Source organism: Mustelus asterias, unplaced genomic scaffold (assembly GCF_964213995.1).
Source record: "Mustelus asterias unplaced genomic scaffold, sMusAst1.hap1.1 HAP1_SCAFFOLD_1531, whole genome shotgun sequence".
NCBI classification, from domain to species: Eukaryota; Metazoa; Chordata; class Chondrichthyes; order Carcharhiniformes; family Triakidae; genus Mustelus; species Mustelus asterias.
In genome coordinates this window covers 67,605-87,838 of record NW_027591476.1, presented here as the reverse complement: position 1 = coordinate 87,838, position 20,234 = coordinate 67,605, and the positions used below count along the sequence as shown (strand labels likewise).

Genomic DNA, 20,234 nt, shown 5'->3' with positions numbered 1-20,234 from the left:
GGCCCGATCCCCTTCTTGGTGGTCCCCAGGCTGGGCGGGAAAGAGCAGCGACAGAAAAAAAAAGGAGGCGGGGGGGAGAGAGGGGGGGAAAAAAAAGAGAGAGAGTGGGTTAGAAGGAGGCCGGAAGATGGCTGGCCACCTCTGGAGGTCCAGCACCCTGACAGCCCGAGAGGTCGTCGCGGCCCGTACCCGCCCCCCACACCGGCCCTCCCACTGGTTGTCGGGGATGGTGGCTCTGGATATCTTGCGCACTCACTTTTTGCCTGCCTGTTCTTGCCGCTGTTGTTCCTGAACACCGTCAACAGCCTGGTGGAAGTCAAACACTGGAAACAAGAGCAGAATGGTCAACAACGCCGATTAACCAGAATCCCCAGCACAGACACGGGCCATTCGGCCCGGCTGCCCCGTACTGGTCCCTCAGCTCCACACGATCCTCCCTCAGCTCCACACGATCCTCCCTCAGCTCCACACGATCCTCCCTCAGCTCCACACGATCCTCCCTCAGCTCCACACGATCCTCCCTTAGCTAATCTCCATATCTCTCTCTTTCTCTCTCCCTCGCGTGCTTATCCAGCTTCTCCCACCCACAAATGGGACCCGGGTTCGATTCCCGGCTTGGGTCACTGTCTGTGTGGAGTTTGCACGTTTTCCCCGTGTGTGCGTGGGTTTCCTCCGGGTGCTCCGGTTTCCTCCCACAGTCCAAAGATGTGTAGGTTAGGTGGATTGGCCATGCTAAATTGCCCCTTAGTGTCAGGGGGATTAGCTAGCGTAAATGCATGGGGTTACGGGGTTAACGTCTGGGTGGGATTGTGGTCGGTGCAGACTTGATGGGCTGAATGGCCTCCTGATGCACTGGAGGGGTTCTATGAAATGTATCGACACTATTCACCTCTCCCTCTCCCTGTGGGAGTGAGTCCCACATTCTCCCCCACTACCCGTGGGAGTGAGTCCCACATTCTCCCCCACTCCCCGTGGGAGCGAGTTCCACATTCTCCCCCACTCCCGTGGGAGCGAATCCCACATTCTCTCCCACTCCTTGTGGGAGTGAGTCCCACATTCTCCCCCACTCCCCGTGGGAGCGAGTTCCACATTCTCCCCCACTCCCCGTGGGAACGAGTTCCACATTCTCCCCCACTCCCCGTGGGAGCGAGTCCCACATTCTCCCCCACTCCCCGTGGGAGCGAGTTCCACATTCTCCCCCACTCCCCGTGGGAACGAGTTCCACATTCTCCCCCACTCCCCGTGGGAGCGAGTCCCACATTCTCCCCCACTCCCCCGTGGGAGCGAGTCCCACATTCTCCCCCACTCCCCCGTGGGAGCGAGTCCCACATTCTCCCCCACTCCCCCGTGGGAGCGAGTCCCACATTCTCCCCCACTCCCCCGTGGGAGCGAGTCCCACATTCTCCCCCACTCCCCCGTGGGAGCGAGTCCCACATTCTCCCCCACTCCCTGTGGGAGCAAGTTCCACATTCTCCCCCACTCCCCGTGAGGGCAAGTCCCACATTCTCCCCACTCCCCGTGGGAGCGAGTCCCACATTCTCCCCCACTCCCCCGTCCGAGAGAGTGCCACATTCTCCCCCACTCCCCGTGGGAGCAAGTCCCACATTCTCCCCCACTCCCCGTGGGAGCGAGTCCCACATTCTCCCCCACTCCCCGTGGGAGCGAGTCCCACATTCTCCCCACTCCCTGTGGGAGCGAGTCCCACATTCTCCCCCACTCCCCCTGGGAGTGAGTCCCACATTCTCCCCCACTCCCGTGGGAGCGAGTTCCACATTCTCCCCCACTCCCCATGGGAGCGAGTCCCACTTTCTCCCCCACTCCCCCGTGGGAGCGAGTCCCACATTCTCCCCCACTCCCCATTGGAGCGAGTCCCACATTCTCCCCCACTCCCCATGGGAGCAAGTCCCACATTCTCCCCCACTCCCCCGTGGGAGCGAGTCCCAAATTCTCCCCCACTCCCCCGTGGGAGCGAGTGCCACATTCTCCCCCACTCCCCCGTGGGAGCGAGTCCCACATTCTCCCCCACTCCCCCGTGGGAGCGAGTCCCACATTCTCCCCCACTCCCCGTGGGAGCGAGTCCCACATTCTCCCCTCTCCCCGTGGGAGCGAGTCCCACATTCTCCCCCACTCCCCCGTGGGAGCGAGTCCCACATTCTCCCCCGTGGGAGCGAGTCCCACATTCTCCCCCGTGGGAGTGAGTCCCACATTCTCCCTCACTCCCCCGTGGGAGCGAGTCCCACATTCTCCCCACTCCCCCGTGGGAGCGAGTCCCACATTCTCCCCCACTCCCCGTGGGAGCGAGTGCCACATTCTCCCCCACTCCCCGTGGGAGCGAGTGCCACATTCTCCCCCACTCCCCGTGGGAGCGAGTCCCACATTCTCCCCCACTCCCCATGGGAGCGAGTGCCACATTCTCCCCCACTCCCCGTGGGAGCGAGTCCCACATTCTCCCCCACTCTCTCATGCCGTGAGGTTCCCACAGGGATCCTTTGCTGCCATGGTCAAGCTTGGAATGTCAAACTCCTACTTCGGGACTATTTAGCACAGGTGTCTTCCAAGATGCCTGCAGCTTAGGCGCTGTGGAAAAGAAATCGGTCGGCAAGCAGCTGATTGCCAAACCGATCAGTGCTCTCTTCCTGTGCAGTACAAATTGTTGTTCCCTTTGAGATTTGGTGTTCTTGCGAACCTGTCCTGATGAGTGCAAGGTGAAAAACTTCGACGGGGTGTCTCTTTTTTTTTCAGCATCACTCAAAAGTTAAGACTTGGCAAATGACTAAAGACGGACAATTTCCCAATTCCCCACATTATACCCTATCTGCCGAATCTACCAGCCAGTCATGTCAAATAGGTAACACGTGGAGGAAGTGGGTGCCACGGTATATACAGACAAAGGGACAAACTCTGAGACGCGCCGGCCCACAAATACGGAAAACACAAACAAGGTCAGGGGAGGGAGATTATTGTGTACTTGTCGGAAAGGCCTGCCCTCACTGGGCTTTGCGGAGCCCCTCCCCCCCCCTGCAGGGAGTAAATCCCACGTACCGTGCCTCTCACTCTCCCATTCACAAACACCACGACGCCAACTCACCGATGTGGGCTCTGTCTGAGATCACTGTCCTCGACTCCCATCCTTCCAAACCTGCGGACATTCAGGAGACGTTGCTTGAGCAACAGCATTACACAAACCGCCTGCCGCTCAGCGCTGTTCATACAGGCTGTCCACACCCCGCGCCTCCCCCCGCCCCCTCCCCCGCCGTCCCCAACACCACCGCTGCATTTGTGTCAACGTCAGTGAGAAAAATCAAGAGAGAAACGAAAGCAGATGGGGAAACTGCACAAGAGGGAGGCAGAGAGGGGGGAAGAGAGGGGTACAGAGAAGGAGGCAGAGAGGGGGGAAGAGAGGGGGGCAGAGAAGGAGGCAGAGAGGGGGGAAGAGAGGGGGCAGAGAGGGGGGCAGAGAGGGAGGCAGAGAGGGAGGCAGAGAGGGAGGCAGAGAGGGAGGCAGAGAGGGGGGCAGAGAGGGGGGCAGAGAGGGGGGCAGAGAGGGGGGCAGAGAGGGGGGCAGAGAGGGAGGCAGAGAGGGAGGCAGAGAGGGGGGCAGAGAGGGGGCAGAGAGGGGGGCAGAGAGGGGGGCAGAGAGGGGGGCAGAGAGGGAGGCAGAGAGGGGGGCAGAGAGGAAGGCAGAGAGGGGAGGCAGAGAGGGGGGCAGAGAGGGAGGCAGAGAGGGGGGCAGAGAGGGGGGCAGAGAGGGGGGCAGAGAGGGGGGCAGAGAGGGGGGCAGAGAGGGAGGCAGAGAGGGGAGGCAGAGAGGGGGGCAGAGAGGGAGGCAGAGAGGGGGGCAGAGAGGGGGGCAGAGAGGGGGGCAGAGAGGGGGGCAGAGAGGGGGGCAGAGAGGGGGGCAGAGAGGGGGGCAGAGAGGGGGGCAGAGAGGGGGGCAGAGAGGGAGGCAGAGAGGGGAGGCAGAGAGGGGAGGCAGAGAGGGGAGGCAGAGAGGGGGGCAGAGAGGGAGGCAGAGAGGGAGGCAGAGAGGGGGGCAGAGAGGGAGGCAGAGAGAGGGAGATGGAAGGGTTTAGGGAGGGAATCCCAGAGCTGAAGGGCCCCCTAGGTAGCTGAAGGCACGGCCGCCTGTGGCGGAGCGATGGGAATCAGGGGGGGTGCTAATGAGGCCAGAATTGGAAGAGTGAAGAGGTCTCACAGAGTTACAGGGGCTGGAGGAGATAACAGAGATAGGGAGGGGGTGTCGGGGCTGGGGGAGGTTACAGAGATAGGGAGGGGGTGTCGGGGCTGGGGGAGGTTACAGGGATAGGGAGGGGTGTCGGGGCTGGGGGAGGTTACAGGGATAGGGAGGGGTGTCGGGGCTGGGGGAGGTTACACATACACACACGCAGGCGGAATGCATTGAAACACGATGTCAGGTCACCGCCCCAGCCTCTGGTACAAACGTGCCCCGTCCAGTCGGGTTAAAAGTCGCCGCACTCTCACCTTTCCCCCGGCGGAGGTTCTTCTCTGCTTCCTCAAAGAGTCCAGGGAAGTGAATGACCACCCCGTTACCTGGCAACACAAGAGCATCATCGGTTAACAGCTGCCCCACAGCCCTGGCGGGCAATGCCAAGTCCTGCCCGCCTCTCCTCACAGAATTCCTCTCCCGCAGACCCCAGGTGGTGGTGGAGAGAGGCACAGTGACTGCCGGGGTAGCTCCCAGCTCCAGACAGCATCACGTCAGGGCCACAACCTTCCCTGAGGTCCACGAGGCCAGCGTTGCTGTCGCCTCAGTGCCTCCACTCCCCACCCCGGAACCCTCATCACCCTCACTCTAAAACTCACTGCAGAGGGCAATCCTTCAGACAGTGAGGCTCCACCAATAGAACGGGCTCTCCCCGGGACTCAAGCAGACTCTGGGAATCAACTCAGAACCTCCCCCCAAGCGCACATCGGTTTAATTCAGAAAGCCACATTTTAGAAGGCGGAAGAGGTTGTCGATTCCGTGGTTTGGCGCTGGTTTGGACCCGGGTTCAATTCCCGGCCTCGGGTCACTGTCTGTGTGGAGTCTGCATGTTCTCCCCGTGTCTGCGTGGGTTTCCTCCGGGTGCTCCGGTTTCCTCCCACAGTTCAAAGATGTGCGGGTTAGGTGGATTGGCCATGCTAAATTGTCCCTTAGTGTCCAAAGATATGCAGGTTAGGTGGACTGGCCATGCTAAATTGTCCCTTAGTGTCCAAAGATGTGCTGGTTAGGTGGATTAGCCATGCTAAATTGCCCCTTAGTGTCCCAAAATAGGGTTAGGGGGATTAGCAGGGTAAATACGTGGGGTTACAGGGGAGGGGAGAAGGCCTGGTAAGATGCTCTGTCAGAGAGTTGGTTCAACTTCGATGGGCCGAATGGCCTCTTCTGCACTGTTGGGATTCTAAATCCGATCTGATCTTCATCCCAATCGGATTATGTTTGTAAGGAGCTGGTAACTTTGGATTATGGAATAGCGGGAGAGGAGAACTGAGGTCGGCAGGGGGACCAGGAAAATTAGCAGCACGCTCACTGCAGACTGGCTGCCTCTGCATATACATGAAACAGTCAGCGCAGTCAAAGGGGATGTTTCACTGTATCTATCAACAGGACACAGCTGAATGTCTTTGCGAACAGCACCGAAACTGTCATAAAGACATGATTAAGTGCCCATTGTCTGAACGGACATTCCACCCGTCCACCACGAAAGATTATGGCATTACCAATGGGACGCGATAAAATAGCTATTGTCTCGAGCCTACCACTTTGTACCAGATGTAATTAATTTACCGGTGTGCATAAGCAAAAGGATAACAAAGAACAATACAGCACAGGAACAGGCCCTTTGGCCCTCCAAGCCCGCGCCGCTCCCTGGTCCAAACTAGACCATTCTTTTGTATCCCTCCATTCCCACTCCGTTCATATGGCTATCTAGATAAGTCTTAAACGTTCCCAGTGTGTCCGCCTCCAGCGCATTCCAGGCCCCCACCACCCTCTCTGTGTAAAATACGTCCTTCTGATATCTGTGTTAAACCTCCCCCCCGCCCCTCACCTTGAACCTATGACCCCTCGTGAACGTCATCACCGACCTGGGAAAAAGCTTCCCACCGTTCACCCTATCTATGCCTTTCATAATTTTAGACACCTCTATTAGGTCACCCCTCATCCTCTGTCTTTCCAGTGAGAACAACCCCAGTTTATCCAATCTCTCCTCATAACTAAGCCCCTCCATACCAGGCAACATCCTGGTAAACCTCCTCTGCACTCTCTCTAAAGCCTCCACGTCCTTCTGGACCAATATACCCTTACAAGAAGTTGAGCCCTGCAAAAAACCTGACTGTACACAACTGAGTGAGGCAGACTGAAGAAGCCTTAGAAGCGATGGATTTCCTTCGCCCCTCATTGACAAAAAGGGAATAAAGAAATCCTTCACTCGTGAACACTGTGTCCGAATGTGTTTTTAGCTCCGACGGAGTGGTGTCAGGAAGCACTTCCTCGCACAAGGCGGGAGTGGAAATCTAGAACCTTCTTCACACCCCAGAAAGGGGGATTTTTGTTTGGGAAAGGTATTAAGGGTTATGGACCAAGGTGGGTCAGTGGAGTCAGGGTACAGAGCAGCCGCAGTGATCTGACTGACAAGAGTGGGCTTGAGAAGCTCGGTGGCCTGTTCCTGTGCCTGTTTCCCAGCAAGCTCCCCCCCTCCGCCCCCCCACCCACTGGGGGTGTTCCTCCCCTACTGTCCGGGTATGTTAGAAACCAACTTTTACAGATGCGCCATAGGAAGCATTCTTTCCAGATGTATCACAGCTTGGTATGGGCTCCTGCTCTGCCCAAGACCGCAAGAAAGGACAAAGGGTCGTGAATGTAGCCCAATCCATCACGCAAACCAGCCTCCCATCCATTGACTCTGTCTACACTTCCCGCTGCCTCGGGGAAAAGCAGCCGGCATAATCAAGGACCCCCCCACGCACCCCGGACATTCTCTCTTCCACCTTCTTCCGTCGGGAAAAAGATACAAAAGTCTGAGGTCACGTACCGACCGACTCAAGAACAGCTTCTTCCCTGCTGCTGTCACGACTTTTGAATGGACCTACCTCGCATTAAGTTGATCTTTCTCTACACCCTAGCTGTGACTGTAACACTACAATCTGCACTCTCTCCTTTCCTTCTCTATGAATGGTATGCTTTGTCTGTATAGCACGCAAGAAACAATACTTTTCACTGTATCCCAATACATGTGATAATAATAAATCAAATCAATCAAGAACCTTTCTATCTCTGTCTCCAATACACTCAATGACCCGGCCTCCCTCTGTGGCAACGAGTTCCACAGATTCACCCCCACCCTCCGGCTGAAGAAATTCCTCCTCATCTCGGTTCTAAAGGGTCCGTCCCTTTACTCTGAGGCCGAGCCCTCGGATCCCAGTCTCTCCGACTAATGGGAACATCTTCCCCGCGTCCACTCTATCCAGGCCTTTCAGTATTCTGTAAGTTTCAATAAGATCCGCCCCCTCATCCTTCTAAACTCCATCGAGTACAGACCCAGAGTCCTCAAACGCTCCTCATTCGTCAAGCCTTTCATTCCCGGGATCGTTCTGGCAAACCTCCTCCGGACCCTCTCCTGGGCCGGCACGTCCTTCCTTAGATACGGGGCCCAAAATTCCTCACAGTATTCCAAATGGGGCAGCATGGTGGCACAGTGGTTAGCACTGCTGCCTCACAGTGCTTGGGTTCGATTCCCGGCTTGGGTCACTGTCTGTGCGGAGTCTGCACGTTCTCCCCGTGTCTGCGTGGGTTTCCTCCGGGTGCTCCGGATTCCCCCCACAGTCCGGAAGACGTGATGGTTAGGTGCATTGGCCGTGCTAAATTCTCCCTCAGTGTTACCCGAACAGGCGCCGGAGTGTGGGCGACTAGGGGATTCTCACAGTAACTTCATTGCAGTGTTAATGTAAGCCGACTTGTGACACTAATAAATAAACTTTAAAAAAAACTTAAATGGGGTCTGACCAGAGCCTTATACAGCCTCAGAAGTACATCCCTGCTCTTGTATTCTAGCCCTCTCGACGTGAATGCGAACATTTCATTTGCCTTCCTGCAAGTTGACCTTAAGAGAATCATAGTATCCGAAAGTACCGAAGGAGGCCATTCGGCCCAGAGTCTGCACTGACCACAATCCCACCCTATCCCCTCAGGCTCTATCCCCATAACGCCATGGATTTACACTCGCCAGTCCCCCTTACACTAAAGCGCAATTTAGCATGGCCAATCCACCTAACCTGCACATCTTTGGAGTGTGGGAGGAAACCGGAGCACCCGGAGGAAACCCACGCAGACACGGGGGGAGAACGTGCAGACTCCGCACAGACAGTGACCCAAGCCGGGAATCGAACCCGGGTCCCTGGCGCTGTGAGGCAGCAGCGCTAACCACTGTGCCAACGTACCAATCATGGCGGATCATCCAACCCAATAGCCTGATCCTGCTTTCCCCAATATCCTGTTGGGGTAACACTGAGGGAGGATTTAGCATGACCAATGCACCTAACCAGCACGTTTGTTGGACTGTGGGAGGAAACCGGAGCACCCGGAGGAAACCCACGCCGACACGGGGAGAACGTGCAGACTCCACACAGACAGTGACCCGAGCCGGGAATCGAACCCGGGTCCCTGGTCCTATGAGGCAGCAGCGCTAACCCACTGTGCCATCTGAACTCGGACTCCCAAGTCTCTTGGCGTACCTCAAACCCTTCCGCGCTCACAATTCCTGTATAAAGTTGTGCCCAGCACAGCAAAGGGACACTCACCGATGAAGGATGTTGCGTTCTTGTTGATGACTCCACTGGGTAAAAGGTGGAAGTCGTACTCCACAGAATCCACCACAACAGTGTGCCCAGCATTATTCCCACCCTGTGCAGGGAACGGGATAGGACGAAGAACTGGTTAAACACACAGGCAAGTTTCGCCACCTTCCCGAAAGCAGTGGCTCGCTCACTCGCGCCTTTGACCCAAATCCCACCCTTCACAGAAACAAGCATCAGGAACAGGGCTCGCTCAATCTCCCCAATCCTGCAGATGCAATCCCTACAGTGCAGAGGGAGGCCATTCAGCCCATCGAGTCTGCACCGACTCTCTGACAGACCCATCTTACCCAGGCCCGTTTCCCCCGCCACCAGGCCGCCCTGCTGCTTTGATGCTTCACAGCGCCAGGGATCCGGGTTCAATTCCCGGCTTGGGTCACTGTCTGTGTCGAGTTTGCACGTTCTCCCCCCCCGTGTCTGTGTGGGTTTCCTCCGGGTGCTCCTCCTACAGTCCAAAGATGTGCAGGTTAGGTGGATTGGCCATACTAAATTGCCCCTTAGTGTCCAAAGATGTGCGGGTTAGGTGGATTGGCCATGCTAAATTGTCCCTTAGTGTCCAAAGATGTGCAGGTTAGGTGGATTGGCCATGCTAAATTGTCCCTTAGTGTCCAAAGATGTGCAGGTTGGGTGGATTGGCCATGGTAAATTGCCCATTAGTGTCCAAAGATGTGCGGGTTAGGTGGATTGGCCATGGGAACTGTGTGTGGGGTTACGGGGATAGGGTGGAGGAAAGGGCCTGAGTAAGATAACCTGACAGAGAGTCGGTGCAGACTCGATGGGCTGAATGGCCTCTTCTGCACTGTGGGTGATTCCTCACGGCCCAATTTCCCTCCACTCCAGCTCAGCGAGTACTGAGGCGAGTGACTATCAGCGTGCACTCTGACGGGGGGGGAAACCCAAGGGCATTGATATTGACTTGACAACCCCCTCCCCCCCCCCCAAAAAAAACTGGCCTCAGGACCCTTCAAGGCAATGGCCCATGGTCCAGACTGGAGTGGCAGCTGCTTTGCATATATTATGCAGAGTCACGTGACGTCACAATGGCCAGGGCATTCATTATGCAAAGTGTGTGATGTCTCAATAGCCATGTGCATATATTATGTTAAGCGGGGGGGTGACATCACGCACGGCGTGCCTTCCCATTGGACAGACCTGCCTCATTATGTTAATAAGGCTGCATATATTACTGTTAATGAGCTCCCTCTCACCTGGCAGCGGCAGACCAGTTCGGCGTCCTGCGCCAGCAGATCCACCACCTTCCCCTTGCCCTCGTCCCCCCACTGGGCGCCCAGCACCACCGTCACCCGGTTACCGAGCGACCGGCTGCCCGGGCCGCGGCCGCCACCACCACTTCCTCCGTCCCGCTCGGCCGCTCTCAGCCGCTTGGGGCTGGGCGGAGAGGCCGCCGGTCGGCCGTCCTCTCGCTGATCCCCGCCGCCCGCGCCATTCCGCACCAGCGCCATCTGTCGCACTGCGCAGGCGCCGGCTTTCCCCATCCGCCCGGCTGTCCCACTGCGCAGGCGCCGCCATCCTGCCCACAATGCGCAGGCGCCAGGTTTCGCCATCCGTCCCACTGCGCAGGCGCCGCCGTTCCCCTCCTGCCCACAATGAGCAGGCGTCGGGTTTCGCCTTCCGTCCCACTGCGCAGGCGCCGCCGTTCCCCTCCTGCCCACAATGCGCAGGCGCCGCCTTTCCGCATCTGTTGTATTGCGCAGGTGCTGCCTTACCATTAACTGCGCAGGCGCGGCCTTTCCCCTCCCCCTCTGGTCACTCCTGGCAACCGGAGATAATTTTAATCAAAAGACGCCCAATTATATATTTTTTTCCCCGAGCTGCTGATAGTTCTCTATCCCGCAATAAATCCCAAAATTGTACATTTTAAGCGGATTATTTTGCCTGGGAGGGGAGCTGTCAATCAACCAGAGGCCCAGCCCCTCACCCGCCTCCAGGGAGCGTCTCCAAATCACCTGCCCTCTACCAAAGCGAAAAGTACCTCACCCACTCTTTCAGGGGGCACAGCTGTGTTTGCTCAGAGCCCCCATTTGAGGTTTCCAGAAGTGGAAACCCGCCTGTTCTTTCTGCAGCTGGAAATGGGACCTTTTTTTTTAGACGTGTTGTTTGGAGACGTTCCCTAGTGGGGCAGAGTGCCCACAACTCACAAGGCCAGGGTCACTAATCGCTTATAAGTTATTCTGTTTGACCCCCGAAGAAGCCCAGCTTCTCAATACAATGTGACAAGAGGGTGCAAAAAGCATGAGTTTCTTGCAAATACAATTGCTCCGGTTTCCTCCCACAGTTCAAAACTCCCACAGGGTGGCACAGCGGTTAGCACTGATGCCCCACAGTACCAGGAACCTGGGTTCAATTCCCGGCTTGGGTCACTCTCTGCACATTCTGCCCGTGTCTGCGGGGGTTTCCTCCGGGTGCTCCAGTTTCCTCCCGCAGTCCAAAGATTGATTCAGTCCCCGTGTGTGGTGTAGGTACACCCACAGTGCTGTTAGGGAGGGAGTTCCAGTATTGTGAGTGGACATCAGTCGATCCCCGTGTGTGGTGTAGGTACACCCACAGTGCTGTTAGGGAGGGAGTTCCAGGATTGTGATTGGACATCAGTCAGTCCCGTGTGTGGTGTAGGTACACCCACAGTGCTGTTAGGGAGAGAGTTCCAGGATTGTGATTGGACATCAGTCAGTCCCAGTGTGGTGTAGGTACACCCACAGTGCTGTTAGGGAGGGAGTTCCAGGATTGTGATTGGACATCAGTCAGTCCCCGTGTGGTGTAGGTACACCCACAGTGCTGTTAGGGAGGGACTTCCAGGATTGTGCTTGGACATCAGTCAGTCTGGTGTGGTGCAGGTGCACCCACAGTGCTGTTAGGGAGGGAGTTCCAGGATTTTGACCCCAGCCACAGTGAAGGAACAGCTGATATATTTCCAAGTCGGGATGGTGAGTGGCTTGGAGGGGGAAGTTGCAGATGGTGGTGTTCCCCATGTGTCTGCTTTTGATTTGATTTAATTTATTATTGTCATATGTATACAGTAAAAAGTATTGTTTCTTGCACGCTATGCAGACAAAGCATACCGTTCATAGAGAAGGAAAGGAGAGGATGCAGAATGTAGTGTTACAGTCACAGCTAGGGTGCAGAGAAAGACAAACTTAGTGCGAGGCAGGTCCATTCAAATAATGCTGCCCTTGTCCTTCTAGGTGGTAGAGGTGGTGGGTTTGGAAGGTGCTGTCGAAGGAGCCTTGGCGAGTCGCTGCAGTGCATCTTGTAGACGGTACACACTGCTGCCACTGTGCGTCGGTGGGGGAGGGAGTGAGTGTTTATGGTTAGCGTGTCGATCGAGCGGGGCTGCTTTGTCCTGGATGGTGTCGAGCTTCTCGAGTGTTGTTGGGAGCCGCACCCATCCAGGCAAGTGGGGAGTGTTCCATCACACTCCTGACTTGTGTCCTTGTAGATGGTGGACAGGCTTTGGGGGGAGTCAGGAGGTGAGTTACTCTCCGCAGGATTCCCAGTGGACAGGCTTTGGGGGGAGTCAGGAGGTGAGTTACTCTCCGCAGGATTCCCAGTGGACAGGCTTTGGGGGGAGTCAGGAGGTGAGTTACTCTCCGCAGGATTCCCAGCCTCTGGCCTGCTCTGGTAGCCACAGTATTATCTTTTTATAATGAAAAAAAACTCAAATGAATTTCCTCTTCGCTTTCTCTGTTCGATCTCTCAGGTGTCCCCTTGTTTGGCACAACTTGTGGGCCGAAGGGCCTGTTTGTGCTGTAGTTTTTCTATGTTTTTTCTATAACTCCGAGCTTTCTTCAAACTCAAGGGGGAGATTAACTCCTTGCTCTTTATTTTCTCCCGATTTCAGTCTTGTTCCAGCAAAGACTTGAAAGACTTGCAAATCTGTAGTGATGTTTGATTTGATTTGATTTATTATTGTCACATGTATTAACATACAGTGAAAAGTATTGTTTCTTGCACGCTATACAGACAAAGCATACCATTCATAGAGAAGGAAAGGAGGCAGTGCAGAATGTAGTGTTACAGTCATAGCTAGGGTGTAGAGAAAGATCAACTTAATGTGAGGTAGGTCCATTCAAAAGAAGAAGATGTTCTTGAGTCGGTTGGTGCGTGACCTCAGACTTTTGTATCTTTTTCCCAAAGGAAGAAGGTGGAAGAGAGAATGTCCGGGGCGCGTGGGGTCCTTAATTATGCTGGCTGCTTTTCCCCGAGGCAGCGGGAAGTGTAGACAGAGTCAATGGATGGGAGGCTGGTTTGGGTGATGGACTGGGCTACATTCACAACCTTTTGTAGTTCCTTGCGGTCTTGGGCAGAGCAGGAGCCCATACCAAGCTGTGATACATCCAGAAAGGATGCTTTCTATGGGGCATCTGTAAAAGTTGGTGAGAGTCGTAGCAGACATGCCAAATTTCCTTAGTCTCCAAAGAAAGTAGAGGCGTTGGTGGGGCTTTCTTAACTATAGTGTCGGCATTGGGGGACCAGGACAGGTTGTTGGTGATCTGGACACCTAAAAACTTGAAGCTCTCGACCATTTCTACATCGTCCCCGTTGATATAGACAGGGGCATGTTCTCCTTTACGCTTCCTGAAGTCGATGACAATCTCCTTCGTTTTGTTGACATTGAGGGAGAGATTATTGTTGCCGCACCAGTTCACCTGATTCTCTATCTCATTCCTGTACTCTGTCTCGTCATTGTTTGAGATCCGACCCACTACGGTGGTGTCGTCAGCAAACTTGAAAATCGAATTGGAGGGGAATTTGGCCACACAGTCATAGGTGTATAAGGAGTATAGCAGGGGGCTGAGAACACAGCCTTGTGGGGCACCGGTGTTGAGGATGATCGTTGTTGCCTATCCTTACTGATTGCGGTCTGTGGGTTAGGAAGTCCAGGATCCAGTCACAGAGGGAGGAGCCCAGGCCCAGGCCACGGAGTTTGGAGATGAGTTTTGTGGGAATAATGGTGTTGAAGGCTGAGCTGTAGTCAATAAATAGGAGTCTGACATCGGTATCCTTGTTATCCGGGTGTTCCAGGGTTGACTGCAGGGCCAGGGAGATGGCGTCTGCTGTGGACCTGTTGCGACGATAGGCAAACTGTAGTGGATCCAGGTAGCCCAGGAGGCTGGAATTGATTCGTGCCATGACTAACCTTTCGAAGCACTTCATAATGATGGATGTCAGAGCCACCGGCCGATAGTCATTAAGGCACGCTGCTTGGCTTTTCTTAGGTACCGGGATGATGGTCATCTTAGTAAAGCATTTGACAAGGTCCCTCATGGCAGGCTGGTGCAAAAGGTTAAATCTCACGGGATCAAAGGTGAGCTAGCTAGATGGGTGGAGAACTGCCTTGGCCAACAGAAGACAGAGGGTAGCAGTGGAAGGGTCTTTTTCTGATTGGAGGTCTGTGACCAGTGGTGTTCCGCAGGGCTCCGTACTGGGACCTCTGCTGTTTGTGATATATATAAATGATTTGGAGGAAGATGTAGCTGGTGTGATCAGTAAGTTTGCGGACGACGCAAAGATTGCTGGAGTTGCGGATTGTGATGAACATTGTCAGAGAATACAGCAGGATATCGATAGGCTGGAAAATTGGGCGGAGAAATGGCAGATGGAATTTAATCCAGATAAATGTGAAGTGATGCATTTTGGTAGATCTAATGCAGGGGGGAGCTATACAATAAATGGCAGAACCATCAGGAGTATAGACACACAGAGGGATCTGGGTGTGCAAGTCCACAGATCCTTAAAGGTGGCAGCACAGGTGGAAAAGGTGGTGAAGAAGGCATATGGCATGCTTGCCTTTATTGGACGGGGTATAGAGTATAAAAGTTGGCATATGATGTTGCAGCTGTATAGAACATTGGTTAGGTCACATCTGGAATACTGCATCCAGTTCTGGTCGCCACACTACCAGAAGGACGTGGAGGCTTTGGAGAGAGTACAGAGAAGGTTTACCAGGATGTTGCCTGGTATGGAGGGTCTTAGCTATGAGGTGAGATTGAGTAAACTGGGGTTGTTCTCCCTGGAAAGACGGCGGTTGAGGGGCGACCTAATAGAAGTTTATAAAATTATGAAGGGCATAGATAGGGTGAACAGTTGGAAGCTTTTTCCCAGGTCAGAAATGACAAACACAAGGGGTCACAAGTAAGGAGGGGCAAGGTTCAATACAGATATACGGGGGACGTATTTTACACAGAGGGTGGTGGGGGCCTGGAATGCGCTGCCGGGCAAGGTGGTTGAGGCGGACACACTGGGAACGTTTAAGACTTATCTAGATCGCCACATGAACAGACTGGGAATAGAGGGATACAAACAGATGGTCTAGTTAGGAACACATCATCGGTGCAGGCTTGGAGGGCCGAAGGGCCTGTTCCTGTGCTGTATTGTTCTTTGTTCTTTGTCTTCTTGAAGCAGATTGTTGTAAAGAGAGGTTGAAGATGTCTGGGAATGCCCCTGCCAGCTGATCCACGCAGGATTTGAGTGCTCGTCCGGATACGAATGTCCGGGGAGCGTGGGGTCCTTAATTATGCTGGCTGCTTTCCCGAGGCAGCGGGAAGTGTAGACAGAGTCAAAGAACAAAGAACAATACAGCACAGGAAACAGGCCCTTCGGCCCTCCAAGCCCGCGCCGCTCCCTGCTCCAAACTAGACCATTCTTTTGTATCCCTCCATTCCCACTCCATTCATATGGCTATCTAGATAAGTCTTAAACGTTCCCAGTGTGTCCGCCTCCACCACCTTGCCCGGCAGCGCATTCCAGGCCCCCACCACCCTCTGTGTAAAATACGTCCTTCTGATATCCGTGTTAAACCTCCCCCCCCCCCCCCCCTCACCTTGAACCTATGACCCCTCGTGAACGTCACCACCGACCTGGGGAAAGCTTCCCACCGTTCACCCTATCTATGCCTTTCATAATTTTATACACCTCTATTAAGTCTCCCCTCATCCTCCGTCTTTCCAGGGAGAACAACCCCAGTTTACCCAATCTCTCCTCATAACTAAGCCCCTCCATACCAGGCAACATCCTGGTAAACCTCCTCTGTACTCTCTCCAAAGCCTCCACGTCCTTCTGGTAGTGTGGCGACCAGAACTGGACGCAGTATTCCAAATGGATGGGAGGTTGGTTTGCGTGATGCATTGGGCTACATTCACGACCTTTTACAAGACCTGGATAGAGTGGACATGGAGAGGATGTTTCCACTAGTAGGAAAAACTAGAACCAGAGGGCACAACCTCAGGCTGAAGGGACGATCCTTTAAAACAGAGATGAGGAGGAATTTCTTCAGCCAGAGAGTGGTGAATCTGTGGAACTCTTTGCCGCAGAAGGCTGTGGAGGCCGGGTCATTGAGTGTCTTTAAGACAGAGATAGATAGGGTCTTGATCAATAAGGGGGTCAGGGGTTATGGGGAAAAGGCAGGAGAATGGGGATGAGAAAAATATCAGCCATGATTGAATGGTGGAGCACACTCGATGGGCCGAGTGGCCTAATTCTGCTCCTATGTCTTATGGCCTTTGTAGTTTCTTGCGGTCTTGGGCAGAGCAGGAGCCGTACCAAGCTTTGATACATCCAGAAAGGATGCTTTCTATGGTTCATCTGTAGAACCTCTCCCCCACTCCCTGTGGGATACTGAATGCTCTGGCTAAGAGGGTGGGATTTTCTTATGAGGAGAGGTTGAGTAGCTTTGGGGCCTGTGCTCATTGGGGGTTTAGAAGAATGAGAGGTGACCTTATTGAGACAGATCGGATTCTCAGCGGGTGTTTGACAGGGTAGATGATGAGAGATTGCTTCCCCCACTCTTGTGGGAGAGTCTAGGAGCAGAGAGGCACAATCTCAGAGTAAGGGGGTCACCCATTGACGACAGAGAGGCGGAGGAACTTCCTCTCTCGGAGAGGAGTGAATCTGTGGAATTCTTTCCCGCAGAGGCTGGGCCATTGAGTCTGTCCAAGGTCGAGAGAGACAGATTATTAATCAGTGGGGGAACCAAGGGGATAAGGCGGGAAAGTGGGATTATCACATCAGATCAGTCACAATCTCATTGAATGGAAGGAACAGCCTAGATGGGCCGAATGGCCTACTTCTAAATCTTTCCAAGAGGACCATGAACCATTATTGGAGAAAACAAAAACGGATTTGCGATGGGAGGGGTTCGGGGGGAGGGGGAGGAAATTGACACTTGGTGAGAGGCTGTTGCAAAGAGCCTAACACAGACACCGTGGGCCGAATGGCCTCTTTCTTGCTCTGTCACCATTCTAGATCTTCGAAAACCAAGAGTCCGCGATGAAGGCTTTGAATCCTGAAGGGTGAGAAATTGACGGAGACGCGTCAAAAAGTTTGACTCTGTCTACACTTCCCAATCCCTTGGGAATAGCAGTCAGCATACCCCACACACCCCGGACATTCTCCCTTCCACCTTCTTCCGTCGGGAAAAAGATACAAAAGTCTGAGGTCACGTACCGACCGACTCAAGAACAGCTTCTTCCCTGCTGTTGTCATAGAATCCCTACAGTGCAGAAGGAGACCTTTCGGCCCATCGAGTCTGCACCGACCGCAATCCCACCCAGGCCCTATCCCTATCACCCTCATTTACCCTGCTCATTCCCCTGCCAGTACAGGACAATTTAGCATGGCCAATCCACCTAACCTGCACATCTTTGGACACTAAGGGGCAATTTAGCATGGCCAATCCACCTAACCTGCACATCTTTGGACACTAAGGGGCAATTTAGCACGGCCAATCCACCTAACCTGCACATCTTTGGACACTAAGGGGCAATTTAGCACGGCCAATCCACCTAACCTGCACATCTTTGGACACTAAGGGGCAATTTAGCACGGCCAATCCACCTAATCTGCATATCTTTGGACACTAAGAGGCAATTTGGCATGGCCAATCCACCTAACCTCCACATCTTTGGACACTAAGGGGCAATTTAGCATGGCTGATCCACCTGACCCGCACATCTTTGGACACTAAGGGGCAATTTAGCATGGCTGATCCACCTGACCCGCACATCTTTGGACACTAAGGGGCAATTTAGCATGGCCAATCCACCTAACCTGCACATCTTTGGACTGTGAGAGGAAACCGGAGCACCCGGAGGAAACCCATGCAGACACGGGGAGAACGTGCAGACTCCACACAGACAGTGACCCAAGGCCTGTGTTCATGGCACTGTGAGGCAGCAGCGTTAACCACTGTGCCACCGTGCTGCTTTTGAACGGACCTATCACACATTAAGCTGATCTTTCTCTGCACCCGATATGTAACTGCAACATAATATTCTCCACCCTCTCCTTTCATTCTCCCCAATGTATTAGGCAGGGTAGATTCAGAAAGAATGTTCCCGATGGTGGGGGGAGTCCAGAACTAGGGGGTCAGAGTTTGAGGATAAGGGGGTAAACCTTTTCGGACTGAGGTGAGGAGAAATTTCTTCACCCAGAGAGCGGTGGAATTCACTCCCACAGAAAGTAGTCGAGGCCACAACGTTGTGTGATTTCAGGAAGAAATTAGATATCGCTCTCGGGGCTAAAGGGATCGAGGGATATGGGGGGGGGAATCAGGATATTGAATTTGATGATCAGCCACGATCATAATGAGAGGGTCAAGGGTCGAATGGCCTCCTCCTGCTTCTAGTTTCTATGAATAGTAACCCCTTATTAAGCTGATCTTTCTCTACACCCCAGCTGTGACTGTAACACTACATTCTGCACCCTCTCCTTTCCTTCTCTATGAACGGTGTGCTTTGTCTGTATAGCGCACAAGGACCTTGAGGGGTGACCTGATAGAGGTTTACAAGATTTATGAGTGGTGTGGACAGAGTGGATAGTCAGATGCTCTTTCCTGGGGTAGAAGAGTTAAGTACTCGGGGACATAGGTTGAAGGTGCGAGGGGACAGGTTTAGAGGAGATGTGCGGGGCAATTCTTTTTCACAGGGTGGTGAATGTCTGGAACGCACTGCCCGGGGAGGGGGTGGGAGCGGGTACGATAGCGACATTTAAGGGGCAATTAGATGAATACATGAATAGGATGGGAATGGAAGGATCCGGCAGGCATCATGATCGGTGCAGGCTTGGAGGGCCGAAGGGCCTGTTCCTGTGCTGTACTGTTCTTTGTTCTTTGAAACAGTACTTTTCACTGTGTCCCAGTACATGTGACAATAATAAATCAAATCAAATATTAAGTTGATCTTTCTCTACACCCTATCTGTGACTGTAACACTACATTCTGCACTCTCTCCTTTCCTTCTCCTCTATGTACTCTATGAACGGTATGCTTTGTCTGTATAGCGCGCAAGAAACAATACTTTTCACTGTATCCCAATACATGTGACAATAATACATTAAATATTAAGCTGATCTTTCTCTACACCCTAGCTGTGACTGTAACTCTACATTCTGCATCCTCTCCTTTCTTTCTCCCCTCTGTACTCTATGAACGGTATGCTTTAAGAACATAAGAACTAGGAGTGGGCCATCTGGCCCCTCGAACCTGCTCCGCCATTCAGTAAGATCATGGCTGATCTTTTTGTGGACTCAGCTCCGCTTACCCGCCCGCTCACCATAACCCTTAATTCCTTCACTGTTCAAAAATCTATCTACCCTTGCCTTAAAAACATTCAATGAGGTAGCCTCAACTGGGCAGGGGATTCCACAGATTCACAACCCTTTGGGTGAAGAAGTTCCTCCTCAACTCAGTCCTAAATCTGCTCCCCTTATTTTGAGGCCATGCCCCCTAGTTCTAGTTTCACCCGCCAGTGGAAACAACTTCCCTGCTTCTATCTTATCTATTCCCTTCATAATCTTATATGTTTCTGTAAGATCTCCCCTCATTCTTCTGAATTTGTCTGTATAGGGCGCAAGAAACAATACTTTTCACTGTATCCCAATACATGTGACAATAATAAATTAAATATTAAGTTGATCTTTCTCTACACCCTACCTATGACTGTAACACCACATTCTGCACTCTCTCCTTTCCTTCTCTATGAATGGTATGCTTTGTCTGCATAGACGCTCAAGAAACAATACTTTTCACTGTATCCCAATAAACTTGATAGAAACTTGGTTTGTTCTCACTGGAACGACGGAGGTTGAGGGGAGACCTGATAGAAGTCTACAAGATTATGAGGGGCATGGACAGAGTGGATAGTCAGAAGCTTTTTCCCCAGGGTGGAAGAGTCAATTACTAGGGGGGCACAGGTTTAAGGTGCGAGGGGCAAGGTTTAAAGGAGATGTACGAGGCAAGTTTTTTTACACAGAGGGTGGTGGATGCCTGGAACTCGCTGCCGGGGGGAGGTAGTGGAAGCGGATACAATAGGGACTTTGAAGGGGCGTCTTGACAAATACGTGAATAGGGGTAGCATGGTGGTTAGCAC

At 53.4% G+C, this 20,234-nt stretch overlaps 1 protein-coding gene across 1 annotated transcript; it reads right to left on the bottom strand.

Annotated features, from left to right (window-relative positions):
- Positions 1–5: 5 nt before the first annotated feature.
- Positions 6–10,583, bottom strand: LOC144488402 (adenylosuccinate synthetase isozyme 2-like; the record flags this gene model as incomplete). Its single annotated transcript, XM_078206476.1, has 6 exons — positions 10,062–10,583; positions 8,800–8,902; positions 4,483–4,551; positions 3,089–3,139; positions 257–323; positions 6–30 (listed from the first exon to the last, which is right to left on the bottom strand). Coding segments are annotated over exons 1-6 (837 nt in total), but the record flags the coding sequence as incomplete, so codon positions are not given.
- Between the last annotated feature and the right edge of the window lie 9,651 nt (positions 10,584–20,234).